Source organism: Corvus brachyrhynchos, unplaced genomic scaffold (genome assembly GCF_000691975.1).
Source record: "Corvus brachyrhynchos isolate BGI_N302 unplaced genomic scaffold, ASM69197v1 scaffold219, whole genome shotgun sequence".
Lineage (NCBI taxonomy): Eukaryota > Metazoa > Chordata > Aves > Passeriformes > Corvidae > Corvus > Corvus brachyrhynchos.
This window is the reverse complement of record NW_008240034.1, coordinates 1,193,262-1,216,069: the sequence shown is the minus strand read 5'-3', so window position 1 is coordinate 1,216,069 and position 22,808 is coordinate 1,193,262. Positions and strand designations below refer to the sequence as shown.

Here is a 22,808-nt window from a genome sequence, read left to right as displayed (position 1 = left end):
CCCGCGGCGGAGGAAGCCGGCCGAGCGGGACGGGACGGCGGACGGCGAGGTGGACCTGTACTACAAGAAGATGCAGGCAGGCCGCAGGTTTAAGGACTGAGCCCCGGTGCCTTGCTGGGGGCCCCATGCCCCTGCCCTGATCTGGGGGTGCTCTGTGATTCTGGGGCCCCTCTGCAGGGGATGGCAGGACAGGGCTGGATTTACTCTCGAGCAGCACAGCCACGCTGGTCCTGAGCCGGTTGAGACGTCTGTGGGACCCCTGGCATGGGACCCTGCTCCCACCTGAGCAGCTGGAGGGGCTTTGCCCCCACAGGCTGTGGGGCTGGGCAGCTCCAAGCACTTTTGACTTTCTTTTTCTCTCTAACACTGGTGCTGACATTTCCGAGGGGTTCTTTTATTCCGGCTCTGGAAGTGGATGTCTGTAGGGGGGAGCGGGGAGGGACAAATGGTGCCGAAGGGCTTTGGGGGGCACTAGATCAAGGGGTTTAACAGGGGGAAGAGGCTGCTGTGGGGCAGCAGGCCCTAGCTCATGGGGGGATTCATGGGTGATAGGGGTCCTGTGACACCCCACCATCCTGCACCACTGGTCTGTGTGAGCGAGCCTGAGGGTGGACAGACTGGGAGGGGGGGTCTGCCCAGGGCTGTGGCTCTGGGCAGGCAGAGGCTGTAAATACTGCAGGGACTGGAGGAGAGGGGGGTGTTGGGGTAGGGGTGCAGTGGGGACCGAGCTCCACCCCAGGAGGCGCAGCCCTGGGCTGCAGCAGAGGTTTGGGGGGAGCAGGGAGGGGATCTCCAGACTGCGAATATGTCGGGCAACAGCTACTGCCACTGCCAATTGGATTAACAGTGGATATACCAAAGCCTTCGCCTTGCAAACATATGGATTATCCACATAACCCTGACTCGATGCTGGAAAAGCCACCCGGGATTAGCGGGAGGATTGTGGCAACAGCTCGTGTTTTTTTTTCCCCCCCCCGCCCCTTTCGGGCCCCCCCCCCCCCAGCCGCTGCTGCATCGCTTGGGGATCCGCGGGGTCGGGAGGGAGCGGGAGCATCCTCATCCTCATCCTCATCCTCATCCTCATCCTCGCCCCGGCCCCGCACAGGGTTGCAGCAAGAGGGGCTGCCAGCCCCCATTATCAGCTCCGGCCTGGACTCTGCTTCGGCACCGCACATGTCCGGTGTCCCGATCTTTTCCGTTGGGGACACCCCGGCACATCCCCGTGTTCCCCGGGTGAGCCCCAGGGGCAGGGCCCGGCTTTGTGACACACAAAAGGCTCAGCCCCGCTCCCGGCCCCGCCCCGGTGCTCGCAGCAAGAGGGGCTGCCAGCCCCCATTATCAGCTCCGGCCTGGACTCTGCTTCGGCACCGCACATGTCCGGTGTCCCGATCTTTTCCGTTGGGGACACCCCGGCACATCCCCGTGTTCCCCGGGTGAGCCCCAGGGGCAGGGCCCGGCTTTGTGACACACAAAAGGCTCAGCCCCGCTCCCGGCCCCGCCCCGGTGCTCGCTTTGCCCCCAGCCAAGAGTGGGTTCCCGATTTGGGGTTCCTGCTTTGGGGTTCCCGCTGGCAGCTATTCCCTTTTGGCACTCAGCGGTGCTGAGGGCGTGCGGAAGGCCGGGGTTTAGGGTGTTCTCTCCGCAGGGAGCATCGTCCCCCGGCTCCGGGCAGGAGCTGGAAGAGCCCTTTGGTGCGGACACGGCGCGCTCCCGCTGCCACAGCCCCCGCTTTCCCCGCGTCAGCGCTTTCCCGTTAAAGGCAGCTTCAGGGAAGTCCCCTCCTCTGCCGGACACGACGCCCGGGCAGAGCCGGCCCGGGGTGCGGGAGGACGCAGGGGCAGCCCCCGACACGGGCTCTGCTGTATCTGGGGCACGGCCCGTCCCGGGGCCAGGCTGGGGGGTTCTGCTGTGGGAAGGGGTGGAAGGGGAGCCGGGGCAGGACGCGGCCCCCCCGGAGCCGCCACTGTTCCCATGGGTACCCCGTCCATCGCTGCCACCCCGGTCGATCTTTCGCCCGTGCCAGCAGCCGATCAGCGTCCGCGGGGCCAGGGAAGGGCAGGGGGATGCCCGCGATGGATGCAAAGCCTGGGCTGGGCCCCAGAGAACTCAGGGAACCAACCCCGGAGCGGTGATCCTGCTCACTCCTGCGGGGCAGCAACGCATCCCCCTCGGCCGAGCTCTCACAGGCACAGGCGGAGAGGCAGCTGTTACAAATCGCATTAGCCTTTCACAGAACAACAGTGGTTCCTTTCAGCAGCCCCCGGCTCCGGCAGGACCCCCTCGGTAACCCTGGAGGCACAGGGCTGTGCAAACGCCTGCGGAATACGCTGGAGCCTAATGCCAGCACAGCCCACAGGGATGGGGCCAGCAGAGCCACAACAGCAGCTCCAGGTGGGGATTGTGTCGCCCCTCAGGCCCCGGTAACTTTTGGACAGGAGTTTGAGCAGAGCTGAGCATACAGGTAAGAACCAGATCCCTAAGGAAGCACTGTGCTCCTCAGGGAGCTCATGGAGAGATGGGAATTGCACCTCCTCCCACGGGATGCAGAATGCCACATCCAGCCCCACAGCTACAGCACAGGACTACAGAGAGGAGGGTTTGATTCAAAGTGGGTTATTTTTCATGGGTATTAGCCAGAACATATGGAAAGTTTAGGAACATGAAGTAACAAAGTGCTGGAGTGTGACACAGGCAGAGCATCAGCGAGGGCCCGACAGCCTCAGGCCTTGGGGCTCCAGCCTGGCACCGAGGGGCCGGACCCCATCCCATGGCTCCACTGAGACAGGGACACGCACTGCCAGCCCAGAGGGTGCGAAAAGTCAAAGTTATATAAAATGAGGCAGCTGGAATTACATGAGAAGGAAAAATCAGAAGCAAAACAGGCACAATAAAGAGGAGGAAGATCAGGAGTGAAGGATACAGAAGAATTTATTGAAAGCACAAGTACAGACTGGGCACCAACTGCTTCTACAATCTCAACAGGAAATAATGGAGCTACAGAAAGGTACAAAGGTTGTTATAAAATAGTTTTAATTTCATTTCTTTTTGCATTACAAACATTCTTTGAAAGAGGCAATGGAATTCTGATGGTGTGTACGCTTCCCCTCCCCACCCACCTTCCACAATACTGAACCTGGAATTGCTGTTATCAAAATATACAATACATCTGGTCACCATAAAAAACTGGGTTTTGCTGCCCCTCATGTCTTACAACAGGTATAAAAAAATTATAAATATGTACACCCTTAGTTACTCACATTCTTTACATGCAAACACAGGATCCGAAGGGCGCCCCCGCCGTGCCGGGGGCCTGGTTACCCCAATCCATCTGTGATTTGCACAGGACACCCAGAGTGTCCTGGCCGGGGCCCGGCCCCGGGAGCCTCCCCAGAGCTGGGGAGGGTGATGGGGAGCACTGACCAGTTACCCCAGTGCTGCTGTGCTGGGCGGGCTGGGTCCCCTGTGGGAGGAGCGGGTGTTTCACTGGGGAGGGGACAAGCCCAGAGCCATCGAGACCCCCGGCTGTGCCCTCCTGCAGGACGCTGGCAGGGCCCGGGGGAGCTTTGCAGGGGCAGAGCCCTGGCTCCAGCACAGCTCACCCAGATTTAGAGGTACCCAAAAGCAGCTGGGGTGATGCTGTCACCGGGGGTCTTGCCCTCCCCTCAGGGGTACCCAGCACGCCACAGCCCCAGCCGGACCCTCACTCGGACCTCACACGCTTCTCCAGCATAATTCATATCCTTGAGAGTCCAGGGAGGAACTACGGAAAGTTAAGACTTCTCCAAACACTCAGTGCTAGGCAAGTCAAGAGCTCCCATACCAAGCAAGGAAATCAGAACTTGCAACACTAAGACAATTAAAAAACAAACTTTGGTCCACAATTTGCAGAAAAACCCTGAAAAAAAGTACAAGATTCTTGTTATTTTGCATCCGAACAGGTTGCAGGTTAGAGGGAAATGTAAGGCAACATCGGATCACACGGAATAGAAGGCAGAATGGCCCGGGAAAGAGGTGTGAGCCAGAAATTTTTTGTAAGCCAGAAAAAAACAAAACAACAAAAACAAAGGTTGTATCATTGGGAAAAACCGATCTGCTGCATTCTACTTTTAATAAATTCCCTTCCTAGAACAACATCTGGGCTTATAGGTTCAAAAGATAAAAAAATCTTTAGCCTGGGTCCTATTCCTTCCATTCCCGAGCTGTTCGTGCTCATTCTCTCACACCCTTGTCTCTGCTCATCCTCAGCCACGACCTCAGCCTGGAAACTACTCCTGCCCTACAGCTTCAATTACAAAACAAAGAAAATAAAGTACAGTATACACGGGTAATACCACAAAGGAGTAAATTTAGATTACGTTTATACCATCTTATCATTCTATAAAAGGTACTTAAACTATTTCTTTTGCATATAAAGAGATTAGAATATTTGGTCAACTGGAAATATTGCTAGGCACAGAGGACAGCAACGGCATCAAAGTATAATACAAGGATTCAAACAAAAGCTCAAATGCTGAAGACATGCTCTAAGAACGATGGCGGAGCTACAGCAGCCTCGTTAATCTCCAATTAGGGGCACAAAGGTACCTCTTGCAGGCACCTTTCTAATTGTGGGGTATCCAAGGATTCTCCAAATCCTAGCCAAGCATTTAGGTATATACACAGACAATTTCGACAAACTCTGATTCATCTTCACAAGTGTCCCACAGCGGCTCTTTTGTCCCTCACCGATGCTCTGTGAGGGCAGAGCCTGCGGGCTCGCTCCTGACACTGGAATGTGATTTGGCCTTGGGAATGCTCCCCCACCCACACTTTTGCTCAGCCACAAAGGCTCTCAGGTAACTCCCACCTGAGTTTGCAGGTGGCAATGACCCACGAGCAGACTGGGAAGTGGCACAGGGCAGACGTCGAGATGGAGACACGTGCAGGGCAGCGGGGAATGACTGCCCCGAGTCACAGCCCAAAATTTCCTTTATCCACTTTGCCAGTTCCCCCAGCTGATCGTCAGCCAGAACCACTCCCCCCCCTCAGCTCTGCCCATCCCCTCCCTGCAGCTCAGATGTTTTCCCCAAAGAAGTAGAAGGTTTAAGGCACAGGACAGCAGGTGCACAGGTAAGGTGGGATCAATGCAACCGAGTGTTGTGCTGGGCGGGTTGGGAGCTCCTGGTCACCACAATCCTGACTCCAAGGCGCTACAGTGAATTCACACAGTGGTTTTAGGTCTTTCAAGGCATGGATGGGTAAGGAAATTAAAAAAAGGCATCAATGTGAAACCTGATAAACTTGTTGGGATCTGCTTTTTGGGGGAAGAGGAGCAGGAGGGGAGGGGAATTTCCCAGAGCAGGTTCCATAGTGTAAACTTGAACTTGTGATTTTTATTGGAACAGTCAAGATTGTTACCCATCACCGCAAGGTTAGCAAGAGGAATTAAAATTAATTTTCTTTTTTTTTTTTAAAAACCGGTAAACTGATTTCTCTTTAAAAAAATAAAATCTCTGGTCTTTTAAGGTCACTTCAGCTGCATTTTTAAAGTGGCTTTTTTTTTTTTTTCTGGAATGATGGAAGTTGAAACCCTGGTGTTCAGCCTTTTAAGGTCAAGGCTGAACCCCAGAGGTTTTAAGTCAAGTCCATTTTTACTCAGGCCTTCCCAAGCTCTAAATGGTGGACTTGGAGAAGGACACGCGCAGGTGATGGTTCTCCCCCAGGTCATGATTGTGGAGGTCAATGAGGGACTGAATGGCTTCTTCCACAGAGCCCATCTGGATCAGAGCCATTTTACGGTCCTTCCTGACAAGACACAAGTTTCAGGCACGTTCAGTTCCATTGCAGGAGTTTCCCCAGCTTGATCCAAGTTCTCCCATCCAGCAGAGAATTAACCCCCTGGGTACCCGCACCACACTCACTCTTTAGAGGGGTGTCTCTGTGGCAAGCACACACAGTCCCTACTGCTCACTCAGTGCTCAACCCAAGGGTACTCAGGAATTCTTTATTCCAGAGTCAAACACTGTTAGTAAGGATTCTGCTCACCTTTGAGCCTTTTACTGGAACCAAGTACTTCCACCCTTCCCATATGAAAACCCCAGAGTAAGGAGAGGACATAACACAAAACACTTACTGGAAGAATTTGAATCCTTTGACCATCCCACCATTGCTTGAAAATAACATTTTAAGGTCTTCTTCAGTTACTGAAGGTCTGAAACAAACAGTTTTCCCAGTCAAATGGACATTGACAGAACAAATTTATCTCAAAAAACTAATTCTCATCAGAGACTTCTCTAAATTCCCTACCAGCAGCCTCTTGGTGTGGCAAGGCAATGGAACAGGGAGCTGGGTGAGCTCTCCTGGCAGCAGCACAGAGCTGCCTGTGCCCACCCTCACAACCGAGGCTGCAAACACCTCAATACTCAGCCAAACAGGAACTCTCCCTGCAGATACTTACGGAATATTGGACAGATGAAGAGTGGCAGAAGGGGGAAAGATGTTTTGGAAATTTTTGGAGCCTGGTTTCTTGAAACGATGTAGAGGAGAAGTCCCATAGTCCTTGGTCAGGCCGTGGTCCTCCTGGTTCTCACGGGGCAGCTGCACTGTCTGGTGCTTGGACAGCGTGATACGGATTGGCTTCCCGTGGAGCTTCTGCCCATTCAAGTGGCTCATGGCTGTAAGGGGGAGGACAGACCTGACTGCAGGGTACTTCAGTTTTGTTCAGACATGAATCCAAGGCCAGAATTTCTCTGCCCTCGCAGACACCGCACCCTGCAGGGTCCCTCTGCCTCACTGCATTGCCTACTTCCCCCTCGCACCCACGAGCCACCCCTGTCCCAGAGCAGCCCCACAGACACACCCCCCGAGGCATGGATACATTTGGGTCTTCTGTTGGAAGAGAAGGAAGTGCCAATATCAAAGCTTTAAGTACCCCTTTTGTCCCTAACTGCTCAGAGTCTGACCCTGCCAAGCTTACCAAGCTGGGCCTGATTCCCATCAGCCATCTGAACCAGGGCATTATCTTTCTTATTAAATAAAATCTTCACCCTCTGCACATCACCATAGACTCCTTCAAAGAGGGAGGAAACAAGAACAGTCTTAGGTAGGGAAACAAAAAGTCTCATTCAACTTAACATCAGCTAATCAATCCAACAGCAAAAACATCCATTCCCAACCAGAACTGATCTCATTCCAACCATGGCTACGTATTCTGCTCTAATTAAGGGAATTCTTATATAGCAGAATAATAATGGAACAATACATTAAAGAAAAGACATTGGGTTTCAGCAAAAAGCCAAAATCTTACTGCCAGAAGACTGGACAATTTCGCATGCTCTCACCATTTAAAACTCTTATCAAAGACATGCAAAGCAATAACCCATGCAGAACTGAACCAAAACCAAAGGCAAACTAAATTAAACAGCAAACTAAGTAAACAATGTAAAACCGAAATTATGCATTCAAAAAATAAAAAAAAGCAAACTGCAAACTGTACATTTCTGAAGTATCAAAAAGTAATCTCAAATAAATGAAAAACAAGGTAATAAAAAGTGTGAATAATAACATACCGAAAAGAATAAAGAGGCATTGGGGTGTAACTCTCTTTAGAGAACAGCAGAGCAAGGCAGCGGAGGGACAGGGAAGAGGTAAGGAATCGAAGGGGAGAGCGAGGTTGCACAAATCGTCCACAACGAGGAAGGGCAGAGTCCCCGCAGGAAATGGCGAAATTGGTTGATGGATGATGAAGTTTTCAAGATGGTTAATATTGAAGGGCAGGTTGGTTTCCGAAGAGCAGGGTTTGTTTTATATTTTTTTTTTTTTTTGGAAGGGGAATGTTTTTATTTTTTTGTTTCAAGCAACAACAGGAAGCAGAAGTACCGTGCAGTCAGTTGGCAAAGAAATTCCGGATCGGGGGAAGAAAAAAAATTCAGGGATGGGGAGAAAAGAAAAAAGTAGCAAAAAACACAGGTCAGTAAATACATAAGGAATATGTAGTGTTCCATCAGTCAGATTTATAGAATTCTACATACAATAACTTGCTTACAGAAACAGTTAATAGGTTTTACCTAGTGGAACACAATGATAAAGAAAAGGCATTTTTACTTCAGATATACAAAGGAGTAAGAGACAGTATCCCCCCAGAGTGACTTCCACAGGCTGCAATATCCAATTCAATTGCAATGGCATTCTCTAAAATTTGACTAAAAGTATTTCCCCTGTTTACAGTTAATGACTTCATGGACCAAGTCACAAACAGCTTCATTTGCTGCTTTGGGGTCAGGGACTGCAGGAAGCAATCCATACCACAATACTTGGCTGGAAAGAAACAAGGAATGTCCACCTTGGGTACCAGCCACTGCTTTAAACAAACAGATCATGCAGATGAGCAGCTATACTGCCACAAATCCCACTCCAAGGTCTGCTGGAAGCACTCAGATAAAGGAGCTGGTACCTTGTTTGCAGAGGACTGTTCCCTTCCCGCTCCGTGGCCTGACCTCACCGTACAGAAACCGGAAGTACTGGGTCACCACAAGCTGAGATGTGTGAACTGCTCCCACTCTTGTGGAAGAAAAAATGGAGCCATTTCAGCTCCCATGATTCCCACTCAGGAAAACCCCATGGCAGAGGAGTCACTCCAGGCAATGCTGTCTCTTTACTAACTGGTTGTGGCACAGGTAAGTTTCTACAACACTGATTATACAGGCAGTGGAAAAAGTTTCATGTCTGTTAGTTCACAGCTTCAGTCCAAGTCCCAAAGTCTCTCTAGCCCAAAGACAAGCTGGATGGAGAGTGAAGAGCTCCTCAAAAAAACCACAGGGCATGAAATAACTGCTTGCTCCTGCCTAAACAGAGCTGTGAGAAATCTGAGAGGTGCAGCACAGCCCCTTGTCCTGCCACTGCCATCCAGGCACCCAAGAGCATCCCCAGAGCAGTGTCACACTGAACAGGAATAATGATGCCAGCAATTATCAGGACTTATGGTGGAACAAGCCACAGATGAGAGTCCCTAGAATGGCAGAGCAGTTTCCAGGCAGCATGAGCAGCAAATCCCAAAGCTGTTCCACAGCCCCTGCTATTATTTCATGCCCTGGAGAGAACAGCAATGACAGGTAAGAGCAGTCTGAAACATGATCCAATTGGTTCACCTCATTAAGAGTTAAATGTTTTGATCATTCATCACATCCAGGCTTCCCCTTTGATCCAAAGAGGTTTTGTGGTGACTCTGCCATCACTGGTAAGGTTTACAGCTTTGCAAAGTGCTATTAACGTGTGTGCACAGTCCCACCAGTTACAGCTCCTCAGCAGAGCCCCATCACTCTGCTGAACACCTGAGGTTCTACACTTTCAATCCAACCAGATCCAGGGGCTGACTGAAGGAAAATCCAAGCCCCCCGTACCCAATTCCCTTATGGTGCTGTCTTTCATTAAACAAGGTTTTTGTTCAAATATTACTTGCTTTATTTTTAGAGAAACCCCAATATTTCAACTCACTCAGTTAAGTAGAATTGAAAATGTAAACTGTGAGCTGTTAAAGGGTTTAGCTAAGGAAAAACTTCCAGGAATCCTGGAAGGGGGAAATGTGCAAGCACATGGCAGAGGAAATACTGCACAGGTACAAGGTCAAGCTAGCAGGGATCCAGACACTACACAGAAAGAGCAAAGGTCAGCATGAAGCCTCTCTGTAGTTCTGAATTAATGTATTAAAAACTACAGCATGCCAAGGAAAAGGAATGGACATGGCTATTCTGTGACCCAAATGACACTAATCCATGGGAATGGTGGGGAGACTCCACACAGAAGAGGGAGGAAGGGACAGGCATTGTAGTCTCTGGGGGACAAGAGCAGGCAGGCAGCATCCTTGGCTTAGAACCAAGGAAGAGCAATTTCAATCTGAGATGGACTTTCCCATTTCCCTTCAGCAACTAGAGTACTGCTCTGCCCTGCACCTGGGGCTGTCAGAGCATGGCAGTGGCTGCTCTAGCGGTGCCGCTTCCTTTGGATACAGCGGGATTTCACTTTCAATGAATTTCAGCCCAATCTGTGTTCAGAAAGTGAAAGCAGAGATAACAGGAAGGAGAAAAAAAAAGAGTAAAGTTAGGACTGCACTAACCTCTGGGATCAGATTGCTAACCAGCAGCACGGAGTGCCCTGTCCCAGACAGGCCGGGAATGGCAATCCGCCCTGCTGCAGCCGCCGCAGCTGCTGCTGGAATAGCCAAAGGAGCTAGTGCTCCAGGAACACTTGGAACTGTCAGGCCTGGAAATTAAAGAATATTAACCAGTAAAGAATTAACAGCATGTACTCTAGTGTATTTGCTGCACCAGAAGGGAGAACAGCACGCCCTCTGAACCATGCAAGTCATCATTCCCAACAATGCCCATGTCATCCTAAGGGCAACAGGAGCCTCTGCTTCTGGTGCTGCAGGAAATGTTCTGGTTTCTAACAGGATTTGCTCTTGCAGTGCCTGGTGCTGAGCAGGTGCCTCAGCAATCTCGTGCGTGTTTCACAAGCAGCGGACGAGCACAAAGCCTCAGCTCTGCTGTGCAGGGCAGGTGTCACACATGGGGCATGGGGAGGGTCCGTCCAACCAGGGCATGCACAATGTGCTGTCACCACGCATGCAACCACCAGGTACCCTGTGCCACCATCACCCAGCTCTCCTGAGTGGGAACCACTGCAGCTGGATTTACAGGCATTCCTAGGCAGCTCCCAGTACCAGCTGGCACCTCCTGTACCGGCCCTCCAAGGCCAAGAGGAGCTTTAGAGCTCAAGGAACAACTGCTAGTGGTCAATTCCATGGATTACTCCTCCCAAAGCAGCCCTGCCTATTTCCTCAGCAGGGCTGGATGTTACCAAAACAACAACCCCTCAACAGCCCACTCTGTGCTTGTTTGTCATAAGCAAGGAAATTCCATTGTGTTCCCAGAAAGTCAACATGGCTTGGAACGCTGAGAACCCCAGCAAGGCTTGTTTAGGCTGGCACTCCAGTGAGCGTGTTCAGCACCTCAAGTTTTCAGACTCTTGGCTACTTCTGGAAGCAGCAATGATCTGTTACCTACAGCATGAGCTGTGAACTTCGAAGTGCAACTGTCCTAGCACATGTAATCAGTCTCATGATTAAATACCAGCTTTCTCAAAATATTGAGGAAAAAAATGGACAGATTCCTTGCTTCTGACTACATTTACAGCTGTCAAATAAAGTTCCCAACCTTTGTAATCACATGAGGAAATTCAAAGCACAAGAACTTCTATCTCCTCACCATCTCCCCAATTATTTCAAAGCCTGCCTTTACTGTTTCTCCCATCCTGCTTCACGTGTTTTCCTCCCATCACCAGGACATTGCCCAGAGGTGCTGCAGCTGCACAACCAGGCCCTTCCATGTCCAAGTGCCAGCATTTAGAATTTACATGGCTAACCTCAACAAAAACATCACTATTTTGCTTTAAAACATGAAGATGCTTCAGCAACAGAAAACCTACATAAAATGACAACTTACGAAATACAGTACCTGTAGCCTGAGGAATGGCAAAAGTAGGAGGAAAGCCAGCTCCTGCATATGGAGGAGAGATTATTCCTGGGGCACCTGGGAAAGACATACACATTATACAGAGATGCCTTAACAGCAGGAAAACTCTAAACTTCCCAGAACTACAGAACATTCGGAGTTGAAAGAGACCCACAAGGATCATCTAGTCCAACTCCTGGCCCTACACATGACAGACCAAACAATCCCACCACGTGCCTTGGAGCGCTGTCCAAACGCTTCTACAACTCTGTCAGGCTTGGTGTTGTGACCACTGCCCTGGGGAGCCTGTTCAGTGCTCAGCCACCCTCTGGGTGAAGAACCTTTTCCTAATATCTAACCTAAACCTCCCTAAACTTAGCCAGAATGTCTTGATCTGGCCTTCAACAGAAGCATTTAGTTGAAAGCTAAACCCTAAAATCCAGCCAGCAATTCAAAAATGCCTCTCACATAACAATGAACTTCCAGAGATTACCAAAACAATTCCTGGGCAAACACCAGGTGGCACCAGAGGCAGCGACTGCTGGCACTGCCACGGGATTTGGCACTAATCTGATCCTCAGTGATCATCCCCAAATGTTCCTCCTTACACTCTATTCCAAAATTTTGACCAAATACACCAGGATGACATCCTCCTTCCCTTCTCCTGACACACTGTCCTGAACAAGTGTGCTTGAGATTGCCCAAAAAATCACCAACGAGGGTACAAACAAAAGTTGATTTAATATTAAACTACAAAGCACAACCGATTCATTGGCAAGATTCACTCCCTTTACAAAAGGCAACTAAAGCACAACAAGGGAAAGCAAGCAACAAGAAACTAAACAAAATCCAGGCAACCAAAACAGAAATGAACTGAAAACTACCTAGGGGTGTGTGTGTAAAGAAAGTGTAAACAAAGATGAAAAGGAATGTGGCCTAAAGCTTAACAACACCTAAACTTAACACTTAACTTACACCTAAACTTATAGCTTAACCTTAACAATCTTAACAGAGCAGTAACACTTAACAGCATTTAGCCTAAATGGTAACTATAACTTAACCTAACTTCCAGATTTGCTATAGCATATGCACAAAGGGTATGCACATAGGGTATGAAACAGCCAGTGCAAGCTAAGGCACCTGTGGAAAAATTTCCCTCTGAAAGAGCTGAGGCCAGGCAGTATTTCTGAGGATGAGGCCTAACAAGCATTTCTCAGAGCACACTGCAGTCTGAAAAGTAGCAGGGGGTGGAGGATGCTCCACCACCCACCCACCCACCCCAGCTGGATTTGTCCTGTTCCCACCTCCTGAACTCTCACCGAAAGCAGCTGCCATGGTCTGGTCCAGAGTGGGCTGGCTGTCCCCAGAGGGCAGGTCTGGGCGGGTGTAGTCTCTGCTCTTGTCGTTATTGTACTTTACATTGAGACTCGTGAGCTTGGAGAAGTCGATGCGCAGCGTGCAGCAGGCGTTGTAAATGTTCTGTCCATCCAGAGACTGCAAGGAAACAAACCAGTCCTCACCCAAATGCATTCACACCAAGCTCACAGCAATTGCTCTCTGCAGAGTGAAGGTGTTAGCCACCCCATGGCTCCACCTGAGAACAGGTATCTCATGTGGAGACAGCTGTGCTTCATTCAGCCCCTCTGGCAGCCTCCAAGTCGCATATGGGAGCAATTCCCTCCCACTCATGCCCTGTTCTTGGGGTAACAGTGGTGTCAGCCCACCCTGAGCTTGGATTAAACAAGGCAAACCCAATGGAGAGTAATCCAGGTATGCAGCACTCACCAGTTTGGCATGCTGAGCACTCATGGGGTCAGCATATTGCAACAGGGCCTGAAACTGGTGGTTCTTCGTGAATGTGATGATTTTCAAGACTGTACCAAATTTGGAAAAGATCTGTAAAGATATTTGCATATCCTGTTATCACATTTCCAGTAAGATAATTTCATATTGATCTCTTATTACAAGCAGAAACAAAAGTCATCCCTTCAGCCCGTCAGCTTTTCAACTGCAGCACTGAAGGTTTTAAACCACACTGTAGGCATTGCTTGGCTGGCATCATGGCATCAGCCTAGAACACATCAGAGTGACTGAACTGCACCCTAAGCAGAGTTTGTTTATTCTGGTTTATTAAACAGGAATATTCACAAACACCTTCACGAACTCAACCTCTTCCAGGAATTTCAGGAATTCTTAAATGCAGTCAAGCTTGCATTTTAAACATTAAGATAACGTTAAGCAATCACAGCAGACAGAGGGAACTTTCCAAACTGGCCACTGCCTAAATAGCTCCTGGACACAATTTGTTTCCCAGGCCCTGGCAAAAGGATGAGGAGCAGGTACTGTTGCTAAAACCTAAAGATAACCTGAAGAACTGTAATCAATCCAATAAAGTGGACCAGGACTCCAATCTCTGGAAATTAAAATCAGGCAAGAGTGGGAGACCAAAACTAGCAGCATCTCCTGTAGGTGTTTGGTCTCCAGAGAAGTCTGTTCAGAAATTGCATTGTACAAACGCAAACCACAAAATTTGCAACTACAGCAATACACCAGTTGCTGCTGCCCCTTTCTCCAGGACAATCTTCAAGCAGTTGTGGTGACATGTTTTACCTGGTGCAGAACATCTAGAGTGACAGGGTAGAAGAGATTCTCCACAATGATCCTCAGGACAGGGCTCTGGCCAGCCATCGCCATCCCTGCATCGACGGCCGCAGCCGTGGCGGCCAGCGCCAGGGTCCCGGCCTGCACCTGGGTCACGGCTTGCAGAGCTGCTTGGGCACGCTGCAGGACCAAAAAAGCTGTTAGACCCACACTTCTGCTTCCAAAAAACACACTGTCAGCTCTCCTTGAGCTCCTGCTCTGCAAACAGCCTGCTGGACTCAGCAGTGTGTGGAACAGCCACATGCTGCTCCCAGGGCTGGGGCACTTTTGAGATAGGGCCAATAAAGACCACCCCAGCCAGTAAGGGCAAAGCAAAAATACAAACTAAATCAACCATACAGTACCTATGCTATGGCAAAATCTTGCTCAGCATAAACCGATGCAGCAAAATTATCCCATTGTTTAGAAAAAGGGAAAAATGGGGGTCTTCTGGAGTGAAACACTATTTCCAGAATCCTACACAAGCTGACAAGACTGAAAGATTGATGCATATTTGCCACATGGATCCACGAGTGACAAGTGCCTGAGGGTTCTGCTGAGCCCCCTCACATACAGAACACTCGTGCTCCAGCTCCAACAGCAGCATTCCATCTGCACAGCACCGGATGCTCTGATCCTGACTGGAGTCAGCTCAAGAAGTGAGAGGAGACAAAGGGGATGGTACTGGCAGCCACATCTGACAAAGAGGCACAACACTTGAACTTCTTTCCAGTGTTTCTGTCCTAAAAGGTTGCCAGGAGGGGCTGAGCTGAAACTAGGAACTTTTTCCCATCTGCAGAGCCTGTGGTGCAGAGACCCTTGAGGGCTCAGAGCCTTGAGAGACCTGCTGGGTTCAGGCACTGCCACCCCAAAGCTGCACCTACCAGCACCAGGCCGTGCTCTACCACAGGCGAGTTCTGCCCCATCAGGGCTGCACTTCACAGAAATCTTTCAAACATTAGAAACAAACACCCTAAAGCACCAGATGTTACTCAAGCCCCTGGATCTCAAGCCAGCAGCAGAGATCTGGCTGTGTGTCCGCCCTCCCTGGGATTACAATGCAGAGAACAAACTGACTGCTTGGTTTGGAGAGTTGTCTGTCTTCAGCTCCTTGTGGTTGGAGAACTGGATGTAGATGGGCTGACTCCGGAGCACCGGAGTGACTGTGGTGTAGTAGTTCACCATGGTGTTGGCTGTCTCCTCTGTGTTCATCTCTATGAAAGCCTGGGAAGTGAAACCCAACACGGACACATCACACCAGGACAGCACCAGGTCACCCCGAATCTCTGGCGCAGCCGTAACAGCTTTTCAACAACTGCATTTACACATGTTTTTGTACATAGAACTGTTTAAAAATCAACTGTAGGTAAAACAAATGAGAATCTTCCCTCTCCAGACTGACTTAATGCAATGCTTCAGTCTCACCCTAAGATCTCCACGCTATGTGTACTTAGACATAAGTGTCTGCAAGAACACAAAAATAGAGCAACAATCCAGACTCTTCATTTCTCTCCAGGGTAAGAAGCCCCCTCACTGCTCCACACCCTTAGGGGCTTCTCTCTCTCAAAAGAGAAACATAAGGGATTGTAGCAAGTCACTGCAGTAAGCACTTGCATATAATCACACCACGCAATTTATCAGAGGCACCTTTCCATAATTAAGATTAAAGACATTATTTTAAGCAATGATTAAAGTTGGCTTGCTTTTTTTTACTCCTTAATTTGCAAGACAATTTTAGTTACCAAATTAGTGCACACCTCCTGCATTACTCAAGAGTACTTCAGCCTTACCCAGCTCATTTACTACATCTGGAAAGGTGTCCTCAATATGCCACGTTACACGGTGGTAACTCGGCTGTCAAGCAAGCCTGAGTGAAAAAGGCCAACTCATGGCACTGCTGTCCAAATAATCCCTGGCCTGCAATTTCCAAACCAGGCCTAACGCTAATTATAAGTGACAACCTGTAATTATGGACTGAGCTCCTTCTGCAGCCTGAAAATGGTATTTTCTACAGCCCATGGGATAATCACAGAAAAGTAAAATAAGAGTATGCAGAAGTTATTGACTCGTAACACACAGCAGTTGTTTAAACAACTTGGAGCTGGTTTCCTGATGACAAACTCATCGAGTCTTTGACACAATCCATGCTTTCAATTATGGAGACAATACCTGGTTTTTTCCTTTCAACATCAGAAGATTGGTGACCTTGCCAAAGGGTAAGCCCAAAGAAATGACCTCTGCCTCCGTGACGTCACTGGGGAGCTTGCGGACGTGGATTACTCGGGATGGGATCCCAGCACTTCTGTTATCACCTTTGAACTTCTTGCTGTCGTTTCCATTAGCTGTAAGAGGCAAGAGTTACTGCTGATGAGAAGGGTCTGGAAGAAGAAGCACGCATTTCCCACTGCTGACACACAGACTCTGCTCCCAGCCAGTCACTGCACTATTACAGAGAAATTCCATAGTCTAAGTTAACTTGAGTCTGAAGACACATGGTTTTATTCTTTTTTTCCCCCAAATTACATGATGGGAGGGACATAGCCAAATGCCAGTGCAATGGAATCAATTCTCCAGTGGCCATTTCCTAGTTTGTGTAAAGCACACACCTACCCATCCACATTTTTAGTGGGGGTCTGAGCCACTAACCCCAGATTGATGCTTTATTCCTTTCCACCTGGCCTAGTGTTGTTGAAGTTTATTATTATTATTCAGCACCATCCCACAGAAGGCCTAGTAAGTACTAAAAATGAAGAGACCTTTAAATTATGACTAAGAAGGAAAATCCAGACCTCCTCACAGCACTTATAAATTGCTGTGCTTGTTTCCATGCAATATTACCTGCAGAAGGAGAGTTGCTGCTCATGATAAAGGGTCCGTTAGTAGTAACACAAGGAGAGAAAAGCTCCTCAGCTGCCCGCTGGAAGAGAACAGAAGACAGGTAAACAGACAGCATTTTACTCAATTCTGTCCAGGCACTCCTAAAGCAGAACAATTGAGAGAAAGCTGGAGAGGAGCTGAACATAAGTGTAAGTGAAAACATACTGACAGTGGGCAGTGAAGCTCACCTCCATGAATTAAATATCAGTCAGATCCAGTTTGGTAATGGAGCAGCACTGTTCAGTATCTCTTTTCAGCTCAGCATTAGAGATCTCAGGGCTGGAGTGTTGCTGAGTTGTGTGAAGCCACTACACGCAGTGCTGTGCACCAACAGACACCTTCTCCTGTCATACCTGGCAAAACAGGTTTCTGACTACTCCCATCCCACAGGATTTTCACTCTGAAGCTGCCAAAACTGTTTGGGAATGACTTGGCAGTTATGAACCAAAGCTGTGCATTTTGTGTCCTGTTCCTGGAAGTGTTCACGCCCAGGCTGGACAGGGCTTGGAGCACCCTGATCTGGTAGAAGGTATTTTCTGATACAGCATTCCCTGTAAAGTCACCTAAATCACCTCAACTGACCAGGACTAGTCTAGCTCAAGTAGTATGTACAAAAACCACTACTAAGACAAAAGTAAACGTGCCTATGAATGACTTCTTAGCACAATCTATACTTGCATACACAATGCACCTTACAATCAGCACAGCTTAATTTCAAGTAAATTACATGGAAGACTTCAAGTCCCATTGTAAACTGTGAGCAGACAATACTACAGATCTAACACACAAGAGCACTTTCTCATCATTTACACTACTCTTCCACAAAAGTGCTGCACTAAAAAAGCTTTCATCAATAGAAAAAAGCACAGAGCTCATCCCTGCCTCAGCAGCTCCCACCCACCTCGATGGAAACGTACCCCGCTCCACACCATGGCACCAGAAACCCTTATCTTCCACACGCCCTGTATCTGGTGGCACCTGCAGAAACGGGAGCCATGTAACAACAAAAGCTCTGTGCACTCCCCCAGCAGACAGGCTGAGAAAGTAGGTCACTGAGAGCCCCAGAACACCCAGCTACAGACACACCGTTTGGCTTTTTTTCTTTCCCCCTCAAATCTCGAATTTCTCGTTTGACTACTCACTGCCAGTTCTTCAAAGAGGCTTCAAGGACTTTGATGTCCCAAAGATGAGAATTAGGCCAGGTTCCAAACCGCGGTTCATGAGCTGCTGCTGGTCACCTGCAAGCACTGACCAGCTCCCACCAAGGCTCTGGCCTCGGCTTCCTCCTCCTCACATGGCGCAGTCATTAAGAATGGGCCTTTTAACAGCTGTTCTAATTAGCACTTCGATTCCTGAGTACACCAAGAGGCAAGCTGGGCTGGGAGGCTATTAGACTGTGATCCCATCCTTTGATGACTCAAATTAAGGCATAATTCCAAGGGTACAAAAAAAAATCCTCTCGTTTGCTGTCAGAACACTCTTGTGCCTGCACTGCTGCTGCCACTCCAGGTATGGCTTTCTGTGCCACAGCCTGGGATACACCTGACAGCTACTGACAAGAACCACCCATCAAAGCACAGCCCTATCCACACAGTCGGGTGTTTCTGGCTTCATGAAAGCCTTCGCATCAGGCCTTAATGGGACTTCAGTGTTTTAAAACATCTTCTTAAGTATTAACTTCCAGTACAAATTGATGTGTCTGTGCAAACATAGTGGGCAGCTCCTGAAACCCATCATGGAAATGCTGGGAGAACAAGCCACGTATTTGGCTCTCATGGAGGCAACACTAGGAAACTATAAACTGGAAAAACAAGCATTTATACCATTATGGAAAGAATTTAGCTTTCCTAATGGCTTGTTTAAAATAAACATTTTCTTGCATATTTGAGAATTTCCTCACAGGCAGGGATGACAAGGATGTCACTGCAGCCAGGCTCCATGAATCCATGTCTCTTTAAAGAGAGCAATTTCCAATCCACTCCCCTCTTATCTTGGAGACAGCCTGTACTGCCCACTGCGATCAGACCAGAGCCGGGAGGCAGAGGGGGGATGATTGTTCAACATCAAAAGCAGCAGCAGTCAATTTGTAAGCTTCCCAGCTGGAAGTACATGCAAACGAGGAGGGAATACTGCCATGGTTGGAAAACAGCAGTTATTACAAGGTCTTTTCTCTGCACAAGGAAGTTTATGGACAGTAGTCACACCGAAGTTATTCCCCACATCTCCCTGTGCAGGATTGGCTGCTGAAGTGTGAGGGGAGCAGAGCCCTAAGGAGCCTCAGTGGTCACCCCATGCTGCCATCCCCATGCTGCACAGGCCAGTCCCCAGCACAAGGAGGCTGCATGAACCATGACTTTTCATCGGCGGGTTGGAGCTGATATCAGATAGCCACAGGAAATAGTTGCTTTTTTGGAACGACCAAACTCAAGGCAAACTGAAACCCAGTTCTCTATGACTGTGCCCACAGTAATGAGCACTCAGCAGCCTCCATCAGCTCTCTGCCCTTACACTGCAGGGATCACCAGTCTCTTTCCAGACTCTTTTCTATCTTTTCTTTCTGTACATGTTAGAAACACTAATGAGTTTCTTTAAAACCATGGTATAAATTCAAATGTTTCATACCAAGTACCCAATTCAGCAGAGGCAGAGGAACCAAAGCAAGACTGGTTGGTTGAACAGGTTTAGAAGAGTTTCTCACCAACAACGCCCCCATTGGGTATTTTGAATTATTCTGGTAAAGACAGTAGAAAAGTTACTGATTCTGAAGTTTTATATAATTTAATCTGGGTTTAAAACAGAACAAACCCAGCCAAGGGCTGTGGGGGTGTTTGGTGATCACCCACATCCACCCACAGCACTGCTTCTCTCCTTGTTACATTCTCTGAGTCTTTTGGGGAGGCCCAGCTGCTCTTCAAGACATGATTCTCCAACTCCCAGTTCCCATCCCTGCTCACAGAGGCATTAATTACACTGACATTTCTGCTCAGCCATTCTTTCACAGCTGGTATTTTTATGACGAGATTAACAGAAGCCACAGTGCACTCACAGCACATCAAACTCCTCGTTTGAACTAACAAATCTCCTCTTCCTGTTGACTGAAAACAACCACCACTTCTGGAGTCACACAGCCAGATCCTACCTAGAGCAGGGTAGGGCTGTTTCCACCATCCAAATCCCCAGTCAGCAGCACACTGGCACCAGGGAAACCCCGCTGGGATGGGTTTCCATGCCAGCAGCCTCCTCTGGCCTGATGCTCCTGACTACAGAAGGCCCCTTGCCCAAGCTGCACTAATTTAATCACACACCATGCTCCAGGCAGCCCTGCTGCCAACAACTCCCTCGTTCCCTTTTCAGACTCAGGGAGAGGCAGGTACAGCTTAACATTTCATATCTCCCCCAGCTGTATTTTTGACCATGCCCCAAACTCTAAGCCTTGCCTTGTTTTAAAGTTTTAACAAGTAAATTCTAAGAGTTTTTAGTCTGTCCAGGCTTTCACAGCTTAAAAAGCAACAGCTCATTTATATACACTACACACTGCCTCACTGCCAGTAGGATTTTACCTGGCTTACAATACTTTGGAATGAGGCCAGAGATTGTCTCAGCTTCTAGCAGCACACCTAGAAATGCTACAGAAATTCCCAGCTGCCCTATATAATCCTTTATCTACTTAAGATACAGCACTTATTTTAAATGGATTACAGTAAGTCAACTGCATCCTGCCTGTGCAAAAGGCTAGAAACAAACACAAACTGAATCACCATAAAAATATTCATTTCAAGTCAAACACATTATATTAATCAACTTTCAGGCAGAAAGCAAAATTAAAGCAATGGCAAAAAGACAGAGCACATGGGAAGGAAGGGGACAATGACCAAAAAGGCCAGAAGCCACAGGCTGGTCAAGCTCAAGATCTACAAAAAGCTTTTTGTCTCCATGGCTCACTGAGGAAACCCTACATAGCAGCAGGATTGCCTCTGGATGCGGAGCACCTTACACTGCTCTGACAGACTAGGGATAGCAGTACCTTTAGAGGGAAAAGGTGGATTTTGGAGGCAAGCAGGCCATCAGCTAACAGGCACTTACAGAAAGCAAAGCAAGGAACAGCAGCACTTGGAAACCCCCCTCTGAAAAGAAATCAAAGGAAACCTGTGCTGCAAGAAGTCAGAGCACATGGGCACTGTTGTTCTTCACTTTCCTACGTTTTGAAAACTACTGTAGAGCCAATAAAAGACCACTGTAATATTTTCCAAAAAATGACACAGACCACTGAGCTCACAAAAACCCTCTGCTCTGATCAAAGAGGCAAGAAAATGCCTCTGAGCACAGAAGGAACAAGCGGCTCTCATCAGGGGCTGTCCGAGGTCAGTCCCAGAGGGACGCAGGAATGCTCTGATCCTTCAGTTCACAGCTCAAATCTCTGTGAAGAAACTATTAAGAGAAATCCAGTCTGATGACATCATCACACTCATGTTACATTCCAACATTTTTTGCTGAGAGATTCGAGATTCAAGAATGGAACTAAATTTAAACTACTAGGAAGGATGCCAGCTTTCCTTGCCTTCCACCAAAGACTCACGTCCAGCACAGTTCACTTACGTTTCCCCTCTACTCCCCTCTCCTGCCTCCAGCACTCTTTAGTCAGTTAAAGTAGTGTGAAAAACATTCCAATTTGGGTCACAAACAAACCATGAGTCAACTTTTTTTGTGAAACACTTCTGAAGAACACGCACACCTGCATCCCCAACAGTCTCCAGGAAGCTGGGAAGTTAAGGCCAACAAAAAGCAACTTGAAGATTCCACAGCCTGGCACAATGTGACACTGCTCCCATCTCTGTGTCACTCACACACTGGACACACAATTTATCATCTGATCAGAACCAAAGGAGTTTGGATCAATTAAATTCACCAAATTGCTCATGGCTGATGTACCAATTCAAACACAAGAACACATATACCATTAATCAAATTAAGTCCAACCCAGCAGTCAGCATATTCCATGGACACAGTGGATCTGTGGCAGAGGCATCAGCCTATCTGGCAGGCACAGGGGATGCTTATTTTCAACCCATGCTCTGCTCTGCCAACATCAGTCACCTGCCACTTGAGGCTTTTAGAACTGTTACAACCTCCCTCTTGCCTGGACAAGACTGAGGCTGATATCCCTACAAAGCAGCCAATGGCAAGCTCCCCACTGGGATCCCCCAATGGCACACTGGACACACACACCCTCCTGGCCCCTTTGAAGCTGGGTGAGATGGTCAGAGCATGGCAGTTTCCTCCCACTGTACTGCTGGAAGTGCCAGCACCGTTTCTAGAGGCTACAGACAGGCCCTGGAGTTCCTAAAAGCCACCAGACCCTCTAGTGCTGCACCTGCTCACCCTGTGTGCTTTGGCAACGAGCTGTGTTAGAGCTCGAGCACACTCCAGCCTCACAGCAAAGCCGGATCCTCAACCCACTCATCCATCAGCCCCTCCTAACTTTTCTTTCTCAGCTTTGCTGCTATGGAGACACCTCGAGAAACAAACCTGCCCTTTGAGCAAATAAAAGGTGTGGCCAGTTTAAATAGCCCAAAATTCCTAAACTCCAAGTGCTGCAGCAATGCAGTCATGCTGGCTCTGTAGGGCAGCACACACCCAGGCTTTATGATCCACCGCTCCCAAGCTGAAACTTAACTACTCGTCAACCTTGAGTTTTCAAGTCATTGCCATGGAGCAGAGGGGCCTTGGCAAAGCTCAACAGAAATCCTATCAGGGAGAAATAACCCTGGATGAGTCACTGCAGGAACACAGAACCCACGGAAGGAC

General features: G+C 48.6%; 2 protein-coding genes across 3 annotated transcripts in view; one reads left to right on the top strand and one right to left on the bottom strand.

Moving 5' to 3' along the window:
• The window catches only part of PLPPR3 (phospholipid phosphatase related 3), a gene marked incomplete at its 5' end in the record, with an annotated part of 3,696 nt that extends 2,881 nt beyond the window's left edge, over positions 1 to 815 (top strand). Inside the window, one exon of the mRNA XM_017743807.1 lies at positions 2 to 815. Within this exon, the coding sequence (XP_017599296.1) occupies positions 2 to 100 (99 nt within the window). The remainder of the gene's footprint in view (position 1) is intronic.
• A 2,197-nt stretch (positions 816 to 3,012) lies between these two features.
• Positions 3,013 to 22,808, bottom strand: part of PTBP1 (polypyrimidine tract binding protein 1) — a 33,265-nt gene continuing 13,469 nt past the window's right edge. Inside the window, exons 1-14 of one of the 2 annotated variants that reach the window (XM_017743847.1) lie at positions 17,192 to 17,214; positions 16,965 to 17,043; positions 16,296 to 16,468; positions 15,204 to 15,350; positions 14,097 to 14,267; positions 13,272 to 13,382; positions 12,806 to 12,980; positions 11,490 to 11,564; positions 10,091 to 10,236; positions 7,548 to 7,581; positions 6,956 to 7,048; positions 6,437 to 6,653; positions 6,113 to 6,190; positions 5,397 to 5,784 (exon numbers count right to left, since the gene is read on the bottom strand). In XM_017743847.1, coding sequence (XP_017599336.1) covers positions 5,652 to 5,784; positions 6,113 to 6,190; positions 6,437 to 6,653; positions 6,956 to 7,048; positions 7,548 to 7,581; positions 10,091 to 10,236; positions 11,490 to 11,564; positions 12,806 to 12,980; positions 13,272 to 13,382; positions 14,097 to 14,267; positions 15,204 to 15,350; positions 16,296 to 16,468; positions 16,965 to 17,043; positions 17,192 to 17,197 — 1,638 coding nt within the window. In that variant the 5' untranslated portion in view covers positions 17,198 to 17,214 and the 3' untranslated portion in view covers positions 5,397 to 5,651. Of the gene's footprint in view, positions 5,785 to 6,112; positions 6,191 to 6,436; positions 6,654 to 6,955; positions 7,049 to 7,547; positions 7,582 to 10,090; positions 10,237 to 11,489; positions 11,565 to 12,805; positions 12,981 to 13,271; positions 13,383 to 14,096; positions 14,268 to 15,203; positions 15,351 to 16,295; positions 16,469 to 16,964; positions 17,044 to 17,191; positions 17,215 to 22,808 lie in introns of those variants that run through there. The other variant, XM_008641033.2, reaches the window with a different exon arrangement.